Source organism: Pygocentrus nattereri, chromosome 19, assembly GCF_015220715.1.
Source record: "Pygocentrus nattereri isolate fPygNat1 chromosome 19, fPygNat1.pri, whole genome shotgun sequence".
NCBI classification, from domain to species: domain Eukaryota; kingdom Metazoa; phylum Chordata; class Actinopteri; order Characiformes; family Serrasalmidae; genus Pygocentrus; species Pygocentrus nattereri.
In genome coordinates this window covers 17,146,032-17,161,729 of record NC_051229.1, presented here as the reverse complement: position 1 = coordinate 17,161,729, position 15,698 = coordinate 17,146,032, and the positions used below count along the sequence as shown (strand labels likewise).

Genomic DNA, 15,698 nt, shown 5'->3' with positions numbered 1-15,698 from the left:
TCTAATCATGCATTACTGGGTCTTGTGCTCATTTCTTATAGAGCTGAAATCTAAAGCAGAGAGCTGGAATCTATGCAGTCTGAATGTTGAGATCAAAACTGAAAACTTTTTGGAATACATTTAACTTTTTGGTATTTGGTGGATGTTCTTTAGTGTGGCTTGCAGTTGTAATCATGTTGCAGATGTTGGTGAATGTAGGTTTAGGAGTCTTGCCCAAGGCTTAGTTTAGTGTGTTGTGTTTGCCCAGGCAGGAAATCGAACGCCAGTCTGTCAGATGGAGAGCAGTGGTGTTGCTCTCTACACTATACGAACTGCTGTTCAGTACCAGCTTAAAGAAATACTTCAACTAAAAATGCTAACATTGCTTATAGGAGTTAAAACTCTGCTCGCTCTTGTTTATCATCTAGTATTTAATGTGATCAGTTTCATTGCTTCTTCTCTTTTCTCTTTAGTGTCATTCGTACATTGCTGACTTAATTTCCTTTATGTCCTTATTTCTTTTTCTTTTCTTTTTTCTTTCTTTTTCTTTTTTCTTTTTCTTCCTTTGTCTTTTTTCTTCCTTCCTTTCTTTATTTTTTCTTCCTTCTTTTTCTTCCTGTTTTTCTTTCTTTTTCTTTCTTTCTTTCTTTCTTTCTCAATTCATTATTCACCATATTTTCTCACTCTTGCTCTTTTTTTCTTTCATTCATAAATTTTCCCTCTTGTTCCTCTTTCTTGCTGTCCCTCTTTTCCTATCTTCCTTTTTCTTTCGTCTCACATTTTTCTTTATTTCTATCTTTCTCCCTTTTTTTTATCCTCTTTTTCTTTCTTTTTCTTTCTCAATGCATCATTCACCATATGCTCACTTTTTTCTTTCACTCTATTTCTTCACCTCTAGTTCCTTTTCTTCTGCCCCTCTCTTCCTTTCTTTCTTTTTCCACATTTCCACATTCCTCTCTCTCTCTCCTCGCATAGTTAACTCTGTCTTTGACATGTGAAGCTGGTCAGTGGTGCCCATTTTTTGAACATTCCTCTGTATGTGAACCTGCAGCTCTGACTAAGAAAGGCATGTGTTGTTGTTATTATTATAATTATTGTTCTGTTTGTTTTTGCAGGAATGCTTGAATATGATCCTGTGAAGAGATTCTCAATACAGCAAATTAGGCAACACAAGTAAGTTATCAAATTGTAAAGCAAATAAAGCATAAACAAATGTCTGCTGCTCTTGGTTTCTCCCTCGTTTCAAAGCATGAAAGTAAAGAGCTAATTGTATCACTCGACATCTTAACACTGACTACTATGAGCACTTAAAGGAGATCGCTTAGAGAGAGTTTAAGTAGAAGGGTGTGTAGTGGCACATAATGGTAGGACGGAAAAGACAGTAACAGATTTGATTATGTGTGAGTGGAGCCGATGTGTTGTGACGCCATTCGTATTCTATGCAGGAATGAGAGGTGGAAAATAGACTGATGGACAAAGAATGGGTTAGGAAACGGTGTGGCAGGGATTGAAGAGAGGAGTGGGAGCATATAATATGGAAAAGAGAAGAAGGAGAAAACGGGTCAAGATTTAACTGAGGTGGGGAGGCATAGAAAAGGAAAGAGGGAAAATGTAGGAGACGGATTGAACAAAGTAATGAAGTAGGTAGGAGGAGAAGAGAGATTAAACAGAGTGGGAGAAAAGAGAAAAAAGGGAGAGAGTGGGAGAAAAGGGAGAACGGTGAGAGGAGCTCAAAATAAGCATCTCGGTTCAGAGAGCAGGCAAGAGAGAACTCGACACATTCCCCTAAATGAGGTCTGATGTGGCAGAAGAGCTGCTCTTTCTGTGGTTAATAATAATGTGCTACATTTGGCCTCCACAGAGCTTTACAGGCAGTAGATCAGCGAAAAATATACCCCAAATAGATCCGATCAGCTACACATTTGATGTCTGAGGGTTGTTTTGCTTTGAGGCTAATATAACTGACAAATACACAGATTAGTTGCACACAGAGTTGTACCCTAAAATTACCACAATAACAACCATGTTATTAAATAATCTCAAATGATGTGATTTCAGCTTATGTGGTTTCTGAAAGATATCTGTAGCAAGGGACAAAACCATGATCTAATACCGCGTTCAACCAAAGACTCCTCCACCTACAACTAGTAACAATCACAGTAAACTCGTGCTCAACTGGGAATTCTTACTCTGAAAGTTGGGATGTTGTTGTCAACTCTGAGCTCTAGTCCAAACCATGCGTCCAAGAGCCACTCAAACCTCACCTAACGCTGCTGTATCTGATCCAGCCAATCAGACAATTCTGAAGAAATTAATTAGCTGTGGTGGGGCAGATTATGGTTGGAACTAGACTGCGCCAGAAGGTAGATCTCCAGAACTAGGATTATGTTGACTCACTCTTTGCAAGACTGTACGTATGTGTTGCGCATCCAGAGAACACCTTATGTGGTAAAAATAAGCATTAAGCCTTGCTAGTGAAAAGAGTTCTATTATCTGACGTTACCTTTTGGAAAGCTAGCTCAGTTTACTTGTGTTAATGATTGTACTCTGAATTTTGAAAAGGCACAGACTAGAGGAGTTTGGGGTCAGGTTTTAGAGGGGTCGCACCTTCGGCAGATTTTGCCACAGCGCAGCACCAACAGGTTAACAGGTTGTCCCCAGACATCTATTCTCAGTATGAGGTCAGGTTTGGATGGCTAATACAGCTGTTTTCAGGAAGTGATTTTCCAGTACTTTTAGTGCTAAGCAGCAAACTTCGGACACCAAACATCTTAATTGATCCACTTAATTAAGGGAAAGTAATGTAAAATCTCAGGCAGAACTGAGAGAAATAGGAGGAAGGAGTTGAGGAACAGGTAGGAAAGTGAAAAAAGAAGAATAGACACTAAAGAGAGGGAAAGGAACAGTAGATGGGGGAAATTAGGAGGCTAGAAAGTCCTACCTTTTACCCCAGAAACAACAGGGATATAAATGAGTAAATCACATAGGGCGGATGTCTAAAACTGTCATTAAAAACACAGGAAAGTAATTACAACCCTCTTCAGTCCTTTCCCAGCCTTTTGTAAAAAAAAAATTTTTTTAAAACCAAAAGTACCTCTTAGAGGTTCTTGACCCAGAAACCAACCAGTACACAAAGCTTTTGTGTCCTGAGTTTCAGCATGCCTGTGACAGGTCAATGACGTCTTGAGACTGATGATTGCCTTCATCAGGCATGTGGGGAGCTGGAACAGACCGGAATATTTTGAACTGGTCTTGAGATCCTCAAAGGTCTTGTGCCTTGTTTCTGCTTGACTAGAACTCCTCAAAGACCTTTGCTTGACCCCTGCTCTTGTATTTGTGTACATGTGTAGTTGGGTAAGGAAGAAACACCCGCCCACGGAACCTCCTGTGCCCATCCCGCCCAGTGCAGAGACCCGCGACGTCTGGAGGAGCATGACCGTGGTGCCCTACCTGGAGGATCTCCATGGTTACGGTGAGGAAGAGGAGGAGGACGAGCTGTTTGATGGGGAGGATGATATTATCTATACTCAGGACTTCACAGTGCCAGGTAATCACACTAACATTAACCTATTGAAATGGATGAATAACAAAACTCTTGGTGAATTTAGCCCCTATTTTTTGTTTTATATAAATGCCCTCATGGTTTATTTTGTGCTGCTAATGGTAGGGCTACAGAATAAAGCACTCAAAACTATCAGGTCAGTAGAAACAAGCAGTACCTGACTGAGGAGGAGCACATGATTCATGAAGGTCTTTGAATTGTTCAGTAAACAAATTCCCTTTGCATGACCCTCTATAGGGCAGGTTGGACAGGAGGAGGAGGAAGAGTGCGTTCCGGAGCGTAGCCGTGCTGTGGCAAAGCCGGTTTGTGTGAATGGGACGGAGACAGGAACGCTGAAGCCAAAATCAGAGAGGCGCTCCAGCTCATCCTCCAATCCCTCCCGGAAGGGAGTGTCTACCGCCAGCAAGATCCGCAAACTCTCCACCTGCAAACAACAATGACCCTGCCCCTTCTCCTCCACCTCCACACCTGCCTCTTGCTCTGTACAGGTAAGCCCTGAGAGGGAGGAGCAATTACATGCATGTTTCCCCAACATTTGAATGATTTTATTGGTTGTTGTGGTGGTTGTTGTTGTTGTGCAACAGGAAAGAAAGAAAAAACATGACCTTATACTTTGCAGGTGAAATGAATGTGCTTGTATGAAATACAGAGATGTACTTGGCTGAGTCATACACTGCTGTTCAAGTGTCTGGGACCAACCCTTCTTTTATTTAAATTGCACTCGAAAAACCTGTACTTAGCAATTTTATTTTCAGCGTAAAGAGGAAAAAATATATATAATCGAAAACTAAACAGGAGCTGCACCAACATTTATTTATTTACTTACTTATTTACTTACTTACAGAGTCCATTCTTTTCAGGAGACTAGCTTTCAGTTTTTCAAAGAAATCTTCACGGATATTTTTCCACACTTCCAGGTTTAGAGGCTTGTTGCATTTTCTGCTTCTCATGTTCAAGGTAACCACACTTAATGTCCATTTGACTGGAAATAAAACAAAAGAAGGGAGGTCTCTTCTGCACAGTACTGTATTCCATGTTTAAATTACATCATACAATCCTAATAAATAAAAAAAACAAAAGTAGAACAAAGGTCAGTTCCAGTCCTGGTCGAATCTGTTCACATACCCTTGGAGAAATGTGATTTGTCTGAGGACCTTATATAAAATGTAGTGAAATTACACTTAATTAATAGCACTTGACTAATAGCACAGTAGAGCTCTAGCCAGAGGCCCCGATATGTGAACATGATTCTACCAAAGTATTAGCTGGCTTCTTTTGTCTGAATTTTGAAAGGATCTCACAGCTGGAAACCTGGCTGCCTGGTCTGTTTTGCTCTGCTGGTTAACATTTCTTCACAACACTATCTGGAACTGCTTTCCTCCCTGAGTTCGTCACAACACCACAAAAAGGTTCTGATTGGTTCCAGAAACTGATGCAGGCCAAACTGGAGAATGATTAGAAACATGCTTACGCAGTAAAGTGTGAATTTCTCAGGAGCATCGGGACCCAGTGATTGTCGTAAGGTGGACGAGGATCCCTCTGTATGTTGTCTTTAAATAATTAAGATGATAGAGACTGTCCAGTCTGTAGTGAGTCAGTGTGAATGACTTTAAGAGCAGTTTGAGGGTGAATGTATGTAGTGATGGATCATGACTCGTCAGCGCTGGTGTTGTGGAGGTGGTGGTGAGTGTCCTGCTATAACACTTCCTGCCTGATGAGTTGATCACACTCATACACTCATTGTGTGTCTCATAAAACCAGCCTTCTGCAATTAGGATGCAAATATAAAGGATTTTGCTGCTGTATGTGAAAAAACAGTAAAATAACAAGAAGCCTGAAGCAGTGAGGTTCGTCTAAACGTTAGCTCTATGTCAGAAGATTGCAAGTTTGATCCTCGGAGCTGCCAAAGCCATCTATATCTGGGAGTCTAAGTGAGCATAATTGGTCTCACTCTCTCTGGGTAGATGGGCTGTAGAAATTTAAGATTCAAGAGTTTTATTGTCATATGTACAGCAGGACAGGCAGTTACACTGTGCAATGAAATTCTTACTTTGCTGTTTCTCCATTCCCCAAATATATAAATTTTTTAATATCTTAAAAGAATAGAAAAAACATAGAAAATATAAGAGTAACACTAAAAACAATATTTAAAAAAGTACAGTATGTGCAAAGTTGAAAGAAATTTAGTTACACATGATATGTGCAAGTATGTAGAGCAGCTGTTCATAAAGTGCATGTTGCAAGTAACCGATGTAAACAGTAAACAATAGTGTTCTGTGCAGTAATAGATGTAAACAGTAGTGTTCTGACAACAGCAGTACAGTGTATGTAAGGTGCAGTTGTTGACTGCAAGGTTGACTAAATGGTCAGAATGGAAGGGTGGAAGAAGTAGTGAGAGAGATTCACCAGCCTGATGGCTTGTGAGTAGAAACTGTTAGTCTTATAGTCAAATACTAAAGTTAAAATAAATAATAAATAACATTGGTTGCAGGAGGAACAAAGACATCTGCCACGGTGGGCACCATCTTGTACTTAAGGAGGAATTCCACAATTTAAAAAAAAATTATTCTGCAAAATGAAATGCTTAAGATATAAACAGTCATTCAAAGTGGTTTGAAACACTCTATTTTAGGTACCTTTGCTGAGTCAGAATTCTTCACAGTGGTGCTGATGGGAACCAGACATCTGCAGTGCTTAAAGCCTTTAAAAGCTTCATCAGAGACGATTCTTACAAAAAATACTCTTAACTGATCCCTGAGACGTTGTCCTTGGTCTGGACTTCCAGGTGTCAATACATCCTAAATTTTTGCTGTAGGTGTCGCAACTCCTGGTTCCAGTCACTTGCTAAAACTCCTGTTCAACTCTGCTAAGAAATGAAAAAAAGTCAACCAGTTTCTTTACAATGCACCTTTTCATATACCACCTTGAGTGACTTTGATTACATCCCATCCGTTGAGCTTTGTTTACATCCCAACCTGAAATTTTGTGTTGATCATGAATACAGCCAGAGAACTTCCCATTCCGTCCATCCCAGTCCAAACCAAATTTGGAGTCTGAGCAGCGCCTGAGGAAACCCACTTTGCTGGAACCCCATCATCAGGTTTTGAGCCTGAAATTGACCAGAGTTCAACAAAATTCTGTCTAAAACTGACCCATACCAGCCCATCATCACCCAAAATGCCACATAAAACAGGATGTCACTAGTTAACTTACTGTACAAGAACAACAGCACAAAAAAATAACATACATTTTATGATATAGTAAAACAATCACTCAAGTTTAAATTCTGCTGTAATATATTTATTTATTAATTTTAGTGTAAAAAAAAAAAAACTTGCCATACTGCACTGCTTTATTTCCCTCAAATCCATTTTCCCATGTGCAGAGTCCTTATGGATCTCTGTGTTAAATTCAGTGAGTGCAGTGTGCCAGATTGTAAACTGTTTGAAGGTAGAGAGGAAGAATGCATTAAGGGAAGAACACTAAAGCAGGGGAAATGCAGGGAAAAATCTGGGAGGCGGGCTGTGAGAACTTGAGCATGACATTTTGACCCAAGCCTGACGTATTCCCATCGGCTTCAGACAAATATTTCCAGCTCTAGTAGGATGGCTCTCTCCCACCGTTACTCAGTGTTACGCTAGCCAATGCAGGTGTCTGTTGATGTAACAGAATTAGCGGTTAATGTTCTCCTCTTAGCAGGTTGAAATGTCCAATGACATTGAATTAGCGACAGTTTAAAAAGGTGATTTACGTGTGTTAAAAGGCAATGCCAGTAAATGACGAGTGAGAACTAGAATATGTGTAAAAAGACAGTTTTGCTAAATAATGAAAAAGGCCAGAGACTGAGCCAAAGTGTGTGTGAGTGTGTCACACTAAATGAAAAGCAGGACACTACAGTGAGAACTCTAGCTTCTCACACTGATGAGCTTCAGCAGCAGCAGCAGAGTCGTGATGACTCACTCCCTCTCTCCATATGACCCCCTCCCTCCTCTACTTTCTCTTTTTCCCCTCTTTCTATCGCTCTGTCGGTCTCTCTCTTTGTCCTCTTTCTCTCTTGCTCTCTTTTCCCCTCTTTCCCCTTCACTCTGTCTCTTCTCTTTTCCTCTCTTTCTTCCCTTCTCTCTCCTATTCTTTTTATTTTTATTTATTTCCACTTTATCATTTCTCTTTTTCATTTTCCCACTTTTTCTCTCGCTTTTTTCTTTCTCCAGCTGTCTGTCTCTGTCTCTCCCTTTCTCACACTCCCCTTCTCCGACCCCCCACCCCGCTGTCTCCCCCAGGGTTTCTCCCGTGGGCAGGGGTGTTGGGGAGACTGCGTGGGCTGTGTGTGTGTGTGTGTGTGTGTGTGTGTGTGGACTGGGGGGGCTCTATTCTGATTCCTCTCACACACACTGCGGAGAGGCAGAGTATTAACGTGTTACGTGGTAGCTGATGATGACTCAGACCCTTCACATTGTGATAAAAGGTGGTGGTGGGAGTGAGAGAGGAAAAAAAGAGGGGAAAGGCAGGGTTTTATCACTGAATCCTGCATCGCAAATGGTTCAGCTAAATATAGGATCTAAAAAACGTTTCATATTTTTGCACCATACTGGATTGGGCCGGTTTTGTTTCATCTGAGCAGTTTTCCGGGCAGCATACAAAAGACGGGCGACTTAAAAAAAAAAAAAAAAAAAAAAAAGACAAACAAGCAAAGGTTGAGTGCTGCTTTTAACACCAGTTCAAACACAAACACACAGATAATGACACCTATTTGTTAGGAGATGCATATTTGAACGTGGTACATGGATACCACAGATATGATGTCACATCGCACCCTTTAGTTTGTGTTCTCTGTCTGCTTTTTTTTTTTTTTTGTTTTGTTTTTTCCTATTTTATTTTTTTTTTTTGAAGCATGCTGGCACTTACAACACAGTTTTGACATGTTTCCTTTTTCTGTGTAGTTCTGGATGTTATGCATCTCTTCTAGCTTCCATGCTAAGCTGGAGTGGAGTAACTTCTGCTGGTGCAAGCAGGGCAATTTCACTGGACCCTGGAGAATGGGGTTCTGTGACATATTTTAGCATCAAATTTCTTTTTTGGACCCTTTGTTACACAATTTTACACCAATGGCCATCACTAGATGGAGTACTGCAGCGTTTCTCATCCTAATCTTGATCTGCTGTACCTGCAGCACATAATTAATTACCATGGACAGTAAATCCTCTGCATTTCAACATCTAAAATAATTTAGAAGTTAGAGGTGTTGGATCGGATTTTACGGCAGGTTTTTGACCATGTTATGTGTCTTTGTTTTATCACGCACAGTCTCATAAAGATGGTCCCAGCTCTATGTTTAGGTCTCAATTGCAAAGTCAACGTTATACTTACGATGAATAGATAATTCACTTACAATCTCTGAAGAAACAACTTTCACCAAATTTTACTGCGTTCTCTTTGAATAATCATCAGATTCATCCACTCGGAAGGAGTCCCGAAGCACAATCTGCCATACAGTCTTCTTCTGTACATTGCCTGCGGTTGCACATTTCCACGAAAGAGGTCTCCAAATCCCCAAAACATAGTGCAGTTTCAAGGGACACTGACCAATTCAGTGTTTCTTTACAAAGACAGCCTGTTTAATTTTAATGTTAGGCCTGTTTAATTGGTGCAGTGCAATATATGAAACGTAAAAGAGACCTCTGCGTGTTCCATTTAACTACAAGCCTTTCTGCATTATTATGTTTGGATAGATGCTTTATCATAGAGCCTTTCCTCTTTGATCATCATTAATGAAAGCTCTCTGCTCTGTTGCAGGTTTGTTATTTTTCCCGTCCTCTGTTTTGGATTCCCAGCCATGAATGCGAACCACAGTTCCTGACGCACACTTTGCCATGGACTATGAACCCTAACGGAAACGATGCCAGGAAGCGTGGATTTAGTTTTTTTTTTTTTTTTTTTTTTTTTTTTTTTTGGGCTATCTTTCTCTGGAAAGGATTTACTGAGTTGGGAATGCTGTAAGGAGGAAACTCCTGTTTTTTTTTTGTTTTGTTTTTTTTTCTCCCCTCCTCCCCAGGATCTCTTGTTCTCTCTCGGACTCTCTCACTCATCGTTCTCCTCTCTCTGCCTCTGCAGTCACTCGTTCTTCATCTTTTTGCCACAGAGCACCACCCAAAAACATGTGGCCTGGTTTTGTGTCCCACTCCTCGTCGTGCTGGGACATTGGTGCCCATCAGATCTGACCTGACCTGTTTAGTTCATTAGATGATCTTTTAATTTTACCGTAATTAATTGCAGTTTAAGATGCACACTGAATTATTTATTAGAATAACAAATAATGATAAAAGATATCAGTTATTATTATAGAAGCTATGGTGAGAATGCTAATGAAAATTATACCCATATGAAAAAAACTGCATGCTGTGAAGAGCTTTGAGGAAAAGAGGTCTGATCTGATCTGTGCAAGACCAGTGTACTTACACCTGCTTAGCGCAGGTTGTTGGGTTATTTTTCCCATTAGGTTTCTGTTTTGTTTCTCTTTTTTTCCCAATAAATATTTTTTAATTATTATTTATATAAAACACATCCCAACTGAACCAGAAATGGTGGTGCTGTCTGTTGTTTTTGATGCTGTTCTGGCTATAGGCCAGCCTTTATGTAGAAGTGCTGAGTAGTTTTATATGGGTGTTCTCTTGTAGCGACCAGGCTGCACTGCAGTGATGCAATTAACACCAGTTGAGGCAGGGCAGTTGCACTGGGGCTCATAGTGTCTTTAGCGTCTGTCAGTTTTATTGGACCCTTTATATTGCAATTTACGCAAATTTACACCCATGACTCATGGACAGCTAATGGATAACTTAATGTGTGACAGCCATTATCCTGCATTAGAGCACTTGTTGGCACCTAACAATACTGAGTCAACAAGGAGAATACATTCTTTTTTTAATTTGTGGCCATTTTCATGTGAGAGAGCATTAAGATCTTACGCCCTGCAATCTTAGTTACGCCACTGCTGCGCTGACTCACCTTCACTTTAATCCGTGATCCGTGATCTGAGGAGCTACTGCTTCCACGACTCAGGCTGTGCTGCAGTGAACACACACTTACGCTTCCGACCCATCTGCAATCCGAAGGGCAGAGGGCCCATAGGAGCCTCCACAGTGCAGTATGAGTGCTAATGCTGCTCTCTCAAGCCCACACATTACTGTATAAAAGCAGGCTACATGCCTAAATAATCTCACACTTGCCTTAAACAGTGTCCAGACTTGTTTATGTGGTTTCTGACACTGACGTACTGTTGTGTAAAAGCGGACAGAAGTATTTCACAGCTTAAAAAAGTAGTAGCAACCATCTTTGGGTGTTATTCCACTGCACAATCAGAACAAGAACCAACCCAAACAGGAACCAAAAGAGCAGTTCTAGCTGTAAAATAATCCTCCGTTGTAGTAAAATACGCTGAATGCTGATCATACTAACCCAGTTTTAACAATAACTCCAGCGTTCAGCACCATTTAATGTAACTTTCATAACTACTATTTTACCCTTTAACCCTGAAGGTTGCCGCACATACTGCTGGTTACACAGCAACACAGACAACCGTCTCGGCTACCGCAAAGGCTAAGGGAAAGATTTAAGACATCCGTTGATTTGGAGACAAAAGGACGTATTTGCTTTTGTAAGCACTCCAGCTGGTTTACCTGATGTGTTTAATCTGCAACGAGAAACTGTCAAACACTAAAAAGTCCCAAAGCTGAAGATTCTTGTTTGAATTTTTCTGTTCCACCTTAAATGGTGAGGCAGTTTGTGCAATGATAATTGTGTGAGCTATAAGCTTCTATACTCCTGGGCAAAAAACTGGCCAAGCCCAAAGTATAATGGTTTTAACTGGTGGTTTTGGCCTGGTCCGAGTCCAGGTTTAAACCCTATAGAGAATATTTGGTCTCACATGAAACACAAAAAACTTGGCAGTGTTTTTCAACTGTTTGAAGCCATCGATCCTGAGTGGAACAATATTGACTCTTTCTGTAGAAGGTTGTCTGCAAGATTACCTACAAGACTTCAACATTTAAAGAAATCGAAGGGGAAAGTATATGCCATGCTAAGTTACTTCATCGGTTTGTTTAGTGATTTGTTAAGACTATATAAGAATTGATTTTTTTTTGCCATTCTGCCCCTTTTTTGCCTGGGATTGTATTACTTACAGCAACATTAGTTTTGTAGCTCCAGTCCAAATCCAAGGTAGACTTCAGACACCCAACATGTCCTGATAAACCCACAACGTTTGCTGTAAGATGAAACATTTTTGTGTGTGTGGAATTGAAAGGAAGACCAAGTGAAAAAAGAAGTGATGGAAGGATTTGATGAAATAAAAGAAAATGGAAGAGGTGGAAGAGAAGGCGATAAAGGAAAAAAGAAAGAATGAAGAGACAAAAGAAAAAGAACAAGAAAATGAAAGAAAAATTAAAGTGAAGAAATACATAGAAGGCACAGAAAGGAATGAAGGAAGCACAAAGGACAAAAAGAAGGGCCAGGAAAAAATGGAATTTACAAAGGTGGGAAGAGGAAAAAAGCAAAAAGAAGAGAAAGGAAAGAAAAAGGAGAGAGGAGGAGAGAAGGACGAAAGAATGAAAGGAAGGAAGGAAAGCATGGAGTAAAGAAAGATGAAAAAAAGGAAGGAAGAAAACAGGAGAAAGAAGGACGGTAGACAAAGGAAATGAATAGGAGGAAGAAAAGGTACAGAAGAAAAAATGAAAAAAACTGAGCCATGTAAAGGAGAACAGTTGTTGAGCTGCCTGTGTTCATAAACTGCAGCAGTGGAAATCAAAACCGCTGCTACTGATTTTACAAAAACAATCCAGATTTTATACAGTAAAAAAGGAGTGTTGTCTCTGATGCTTCTCTTTTTATTTAATTGACAGAAAATGAAACGTCTGAAAGTAAAATGTACATCTTTTGGTCCCTCTCATTCCCGGGAAAAGCTTTCAACCACTCAGTGCTTCTCTTTTAGAAACTGTCAGCTCTACACATAAAAAACCCCAGAATGTTTGTCTTCAGCCATTCAGCCACCAGACCTTTAAAAAGAACCCCTGAACGACTGGAGTACGAATGCATAACCATTTATTCTGAGAAATGAGTGGGGTGAGGGGGGCTTGAATGCTATGAACAGCATTGAAACTACAGGGAACTGAAGGTTGCACGTTGTTTGTTCTCACATGCAGCAGTGGAGTCAGTTGGCCACAGGCTACAAAACACAAAGACCAGCCACTATTCTACCTCACACATGGGATGTGACCACACGTTTGGATCCACATTTGTACACCAGATATTTGTACAGAGATGTCCCACTAGAGAAGAGAAAGTGATATGACACGTTAATAGCAGAAATGGAAGTCTATTGCTTTGGATATGCAAACATGGCCCCTGGCAGTGTGTCAAGATCAGTTCATTTGTGGGGAAAACAAAACCATGCCAGCTTAACACCAAAAAGCGTTGAAATAAAAGAGTGTTCCCTTAACCATAAAGCCACATTCCAGTCTGAGGTAGCTTTGGAATTCTTGCCTATATTAGTTACTGTAGGCCAGCATGGTATTATTTTAACCTCAGCACTCTTTGGGTTGTTGCTTAGAAAGAGAAAATGGGAAGGAAATGCTGAATGCTCACTCAGCAGAATCAGGGTCATTTGCCCAGTGCCTGACCTCAAGGTTAGTGATGTTTCCAAAGCAGTGGACATAATATGCCTTTGGCTTTACACTCTAAAAAATGAGAGCAACGCAATAAGAGCACTAACAGTACATTACTGTGCCAAAGTCAGAGACCACCTAATAGTGAAAATGACTATATACAACTTCCATTCTTTTTGGGAGTTCAGTTTTCCAAGAAATCAGCAATTTTCCAAAGTTCAGGTTCAATTTTCCAAAGTCCCATTTAGCTGGTTTAGTTGGTTGCTGTTTAGCTGATGCTGACAGTTTGGTGGTCTGTCAGGTCTTGCACGGCTGTTAGGAGTCCCATTTTCTCCTTAACTTTTGAAATTTCTTCCCCCTTTCTTATGCAGGTGGATTATCTTATATCTAATCTCCTTAGAAATATCTTCAGAAAAATGATTCGCTTCATGAATAACCTCATCGTACCAAATGGCTCGAAATTAAAGACATGAAGGGTGGTCCCAGACTTTTGCACAATATGATATAAAACAACTAGCTTTGTGTTTCCTAAAGAATATTCCAAAAGATGGTCCTTTAAAAAAAACTACTTGCTGAATTAGAGCAAGAGTGAAGAACCTTAGAACTGCGAAGAACCTCCACATGATCTAAAGGTTCTATACTAAATTTTAGGACTGTACCAGTGGCAAGGGCGCAAAGGGTACAAAATGGCTGTGTGGGCTAGAAAGCTCAGTGTGATGTGAAGGACATAATCTTGCATGTGAAACTTCTCAGCACCAGAATTCTATCAGAACGACTTAACAGGAGTGTCTGAGGTTGCTCTCACGGCCTCCACGAAACCTCACGAAGCAAAGCATGCTTCTCGGTTGTGTCTCATCACTCTGCTGGTTAAGTCTGCCTCTAATCAATAAGTAATATGAGAATAGTGAACTCCCATGAGAAAGAAAAACGAAAAATTAGATGATTATCAATCTCTGATGGTTTTAAGTCTGTTGGGACTCGTTCTCAGTGGATGAACGTATTTAAGATGCACTTTACATGCTGAGCCTACTGTATAATAGAACAGCCACGGGCCTTCTTGTAGGATGCGGTATATTTTATATAATAGGCATATTATAATTATATAGTATCATATATAATAACAGTAGACTATAACAGAATGGCCATGATTCTTCTGGTAGGGAAAAGTATATATAATTATGCTGTATATAAGATCGGCCATGGGCCATCTTTTATTAAACAGACTAGTAATATGGTTGGCTCACAGCATATGAGCTGTCCACCCACAACAGTGCTATTGCCATACTGGTCAGAAAGAAATGTTTACTCCAGAAAAACAACTGAATCATCACAGTGGAAATTGTTAAGCAGTTAAGATTAAGTAACAGCAATAACAATAGCCCTGGATAAAAACCGGAATGCTGGGCAAAGGATGAAGGATTGGGCACCTGGGCAACCATTGTGAATGGCAGAATTATTGGTCAGACTTTATTAAGAATGGCAGTGCAAAGTAAGATGCCAAATTCAGACCATTCCATCATGGGTTTTCAGTGCTGAGATATGTTCAGTTCAGTAATAAGTCAATACTGACTGAGGTCTACACAGCATTCCAATTTTTCTGTGAACCTTAAAAATAAAGGTGCCAAAAAAGGTTCTTTGGAGTGATGCCATATTCCAGGGGTATCGAACTGGGTTCCTTCTGGGCCACAGCACTGCTGACTTCAGCATTCCAGCTAATTAGCCCGGCCTTTGTGAATTCAGAGTGTTAAAAGTGGCAAAAGGCTAATCTCTGCAGAGCTGTTGCCTGGAAGGAACCTAGTTTGACACCTCTGCCAGAGTGGAGCTTCATATTCATTCACCGTGCATTGTTGTCCAAATATTTGTCATTCTTTGGTCAGGTTCAAGTTTCACATTCAGGTTCTTGTAGCCCATCTCCCACTCCTCCTTTCTTATTCTTCACTTCGTACTTTCATTCTTTCAAAAACCCAAAAGCGTTTTTATGTAAAGAAGTTGATTTCTGTGTAACGAAATACAGCTTTAGGATTAAACAGGTGATGGCTAACATATCACTATGTGTTCACGTCACATTGTGAGAACAGTGCAATAAGGAAAAATTGGTAAAGTGGGAGTTAAACTTAATTTTGGACATATGATTTTTTTCCTATAGAATTTTGTATTTTTATTTGATATTTATTTGTGAACTAACAAAGCTACTGTTGTCTCTTCACGGCAAGTGATGCTGTCCTCTCAGGTTTTATTGGGCGCTTCAGGTGATAATGGACCTGTTTGAGACATTTTCAAACAGAATTTTGCCTTACTCGGGTCAGTTCCTGACTCAAAACCTGTGGCTCTAGTCAGATCGTGTTTGCGCAAAATGTTTTCACACTTGGGTTGGGTTCGGACTTAAAACATGATGCTGTGACGGTATGGATTTCTCTGCCTGTATTTGGGTTCGGAATGCTGGAATGGAGCCAAAATAAGTAGATTCTGGATGTTGAATCCAGCTCTGGAATTTGTAATCA

General features: G+C 40.2%; 1 protein-coding gene across 1 annotated transcript in view; it reads left to right on the top strand.

The window, feature by feature from the left end:
• stk11 (serine/threonine kinase 11) overlaps positions 1-10,135 on the top strand; it is a 33,472-nt gene extending 23,337 nt beyond the window's left edge. Inside the window, exons 8-11 of the mRNA XM_017697189.2 lie at positions 1,095-1,152; positions 3,330-3,526; positions 3,779-4,029; positions 9,335-10,135. Of these exons, the coding sequence (XP_017552678.1) occupies positions 1,095-1,152; positions 3,330-3,526; positions 3,779-3,981 (458 nt within the window). The 3' untranslated portion in view covers positions 3,982-4,029; positions 9,335-10,135. The remainder of the gene's footprint in view (positions 1-1,094; positions 1,153-3,329; positions 3,527-3,778; positions 4,030-9,334) is intronic.
• The last annotated feature ends 5,563 nt before the right edge of the window (positions 10,136-15,698 follow it).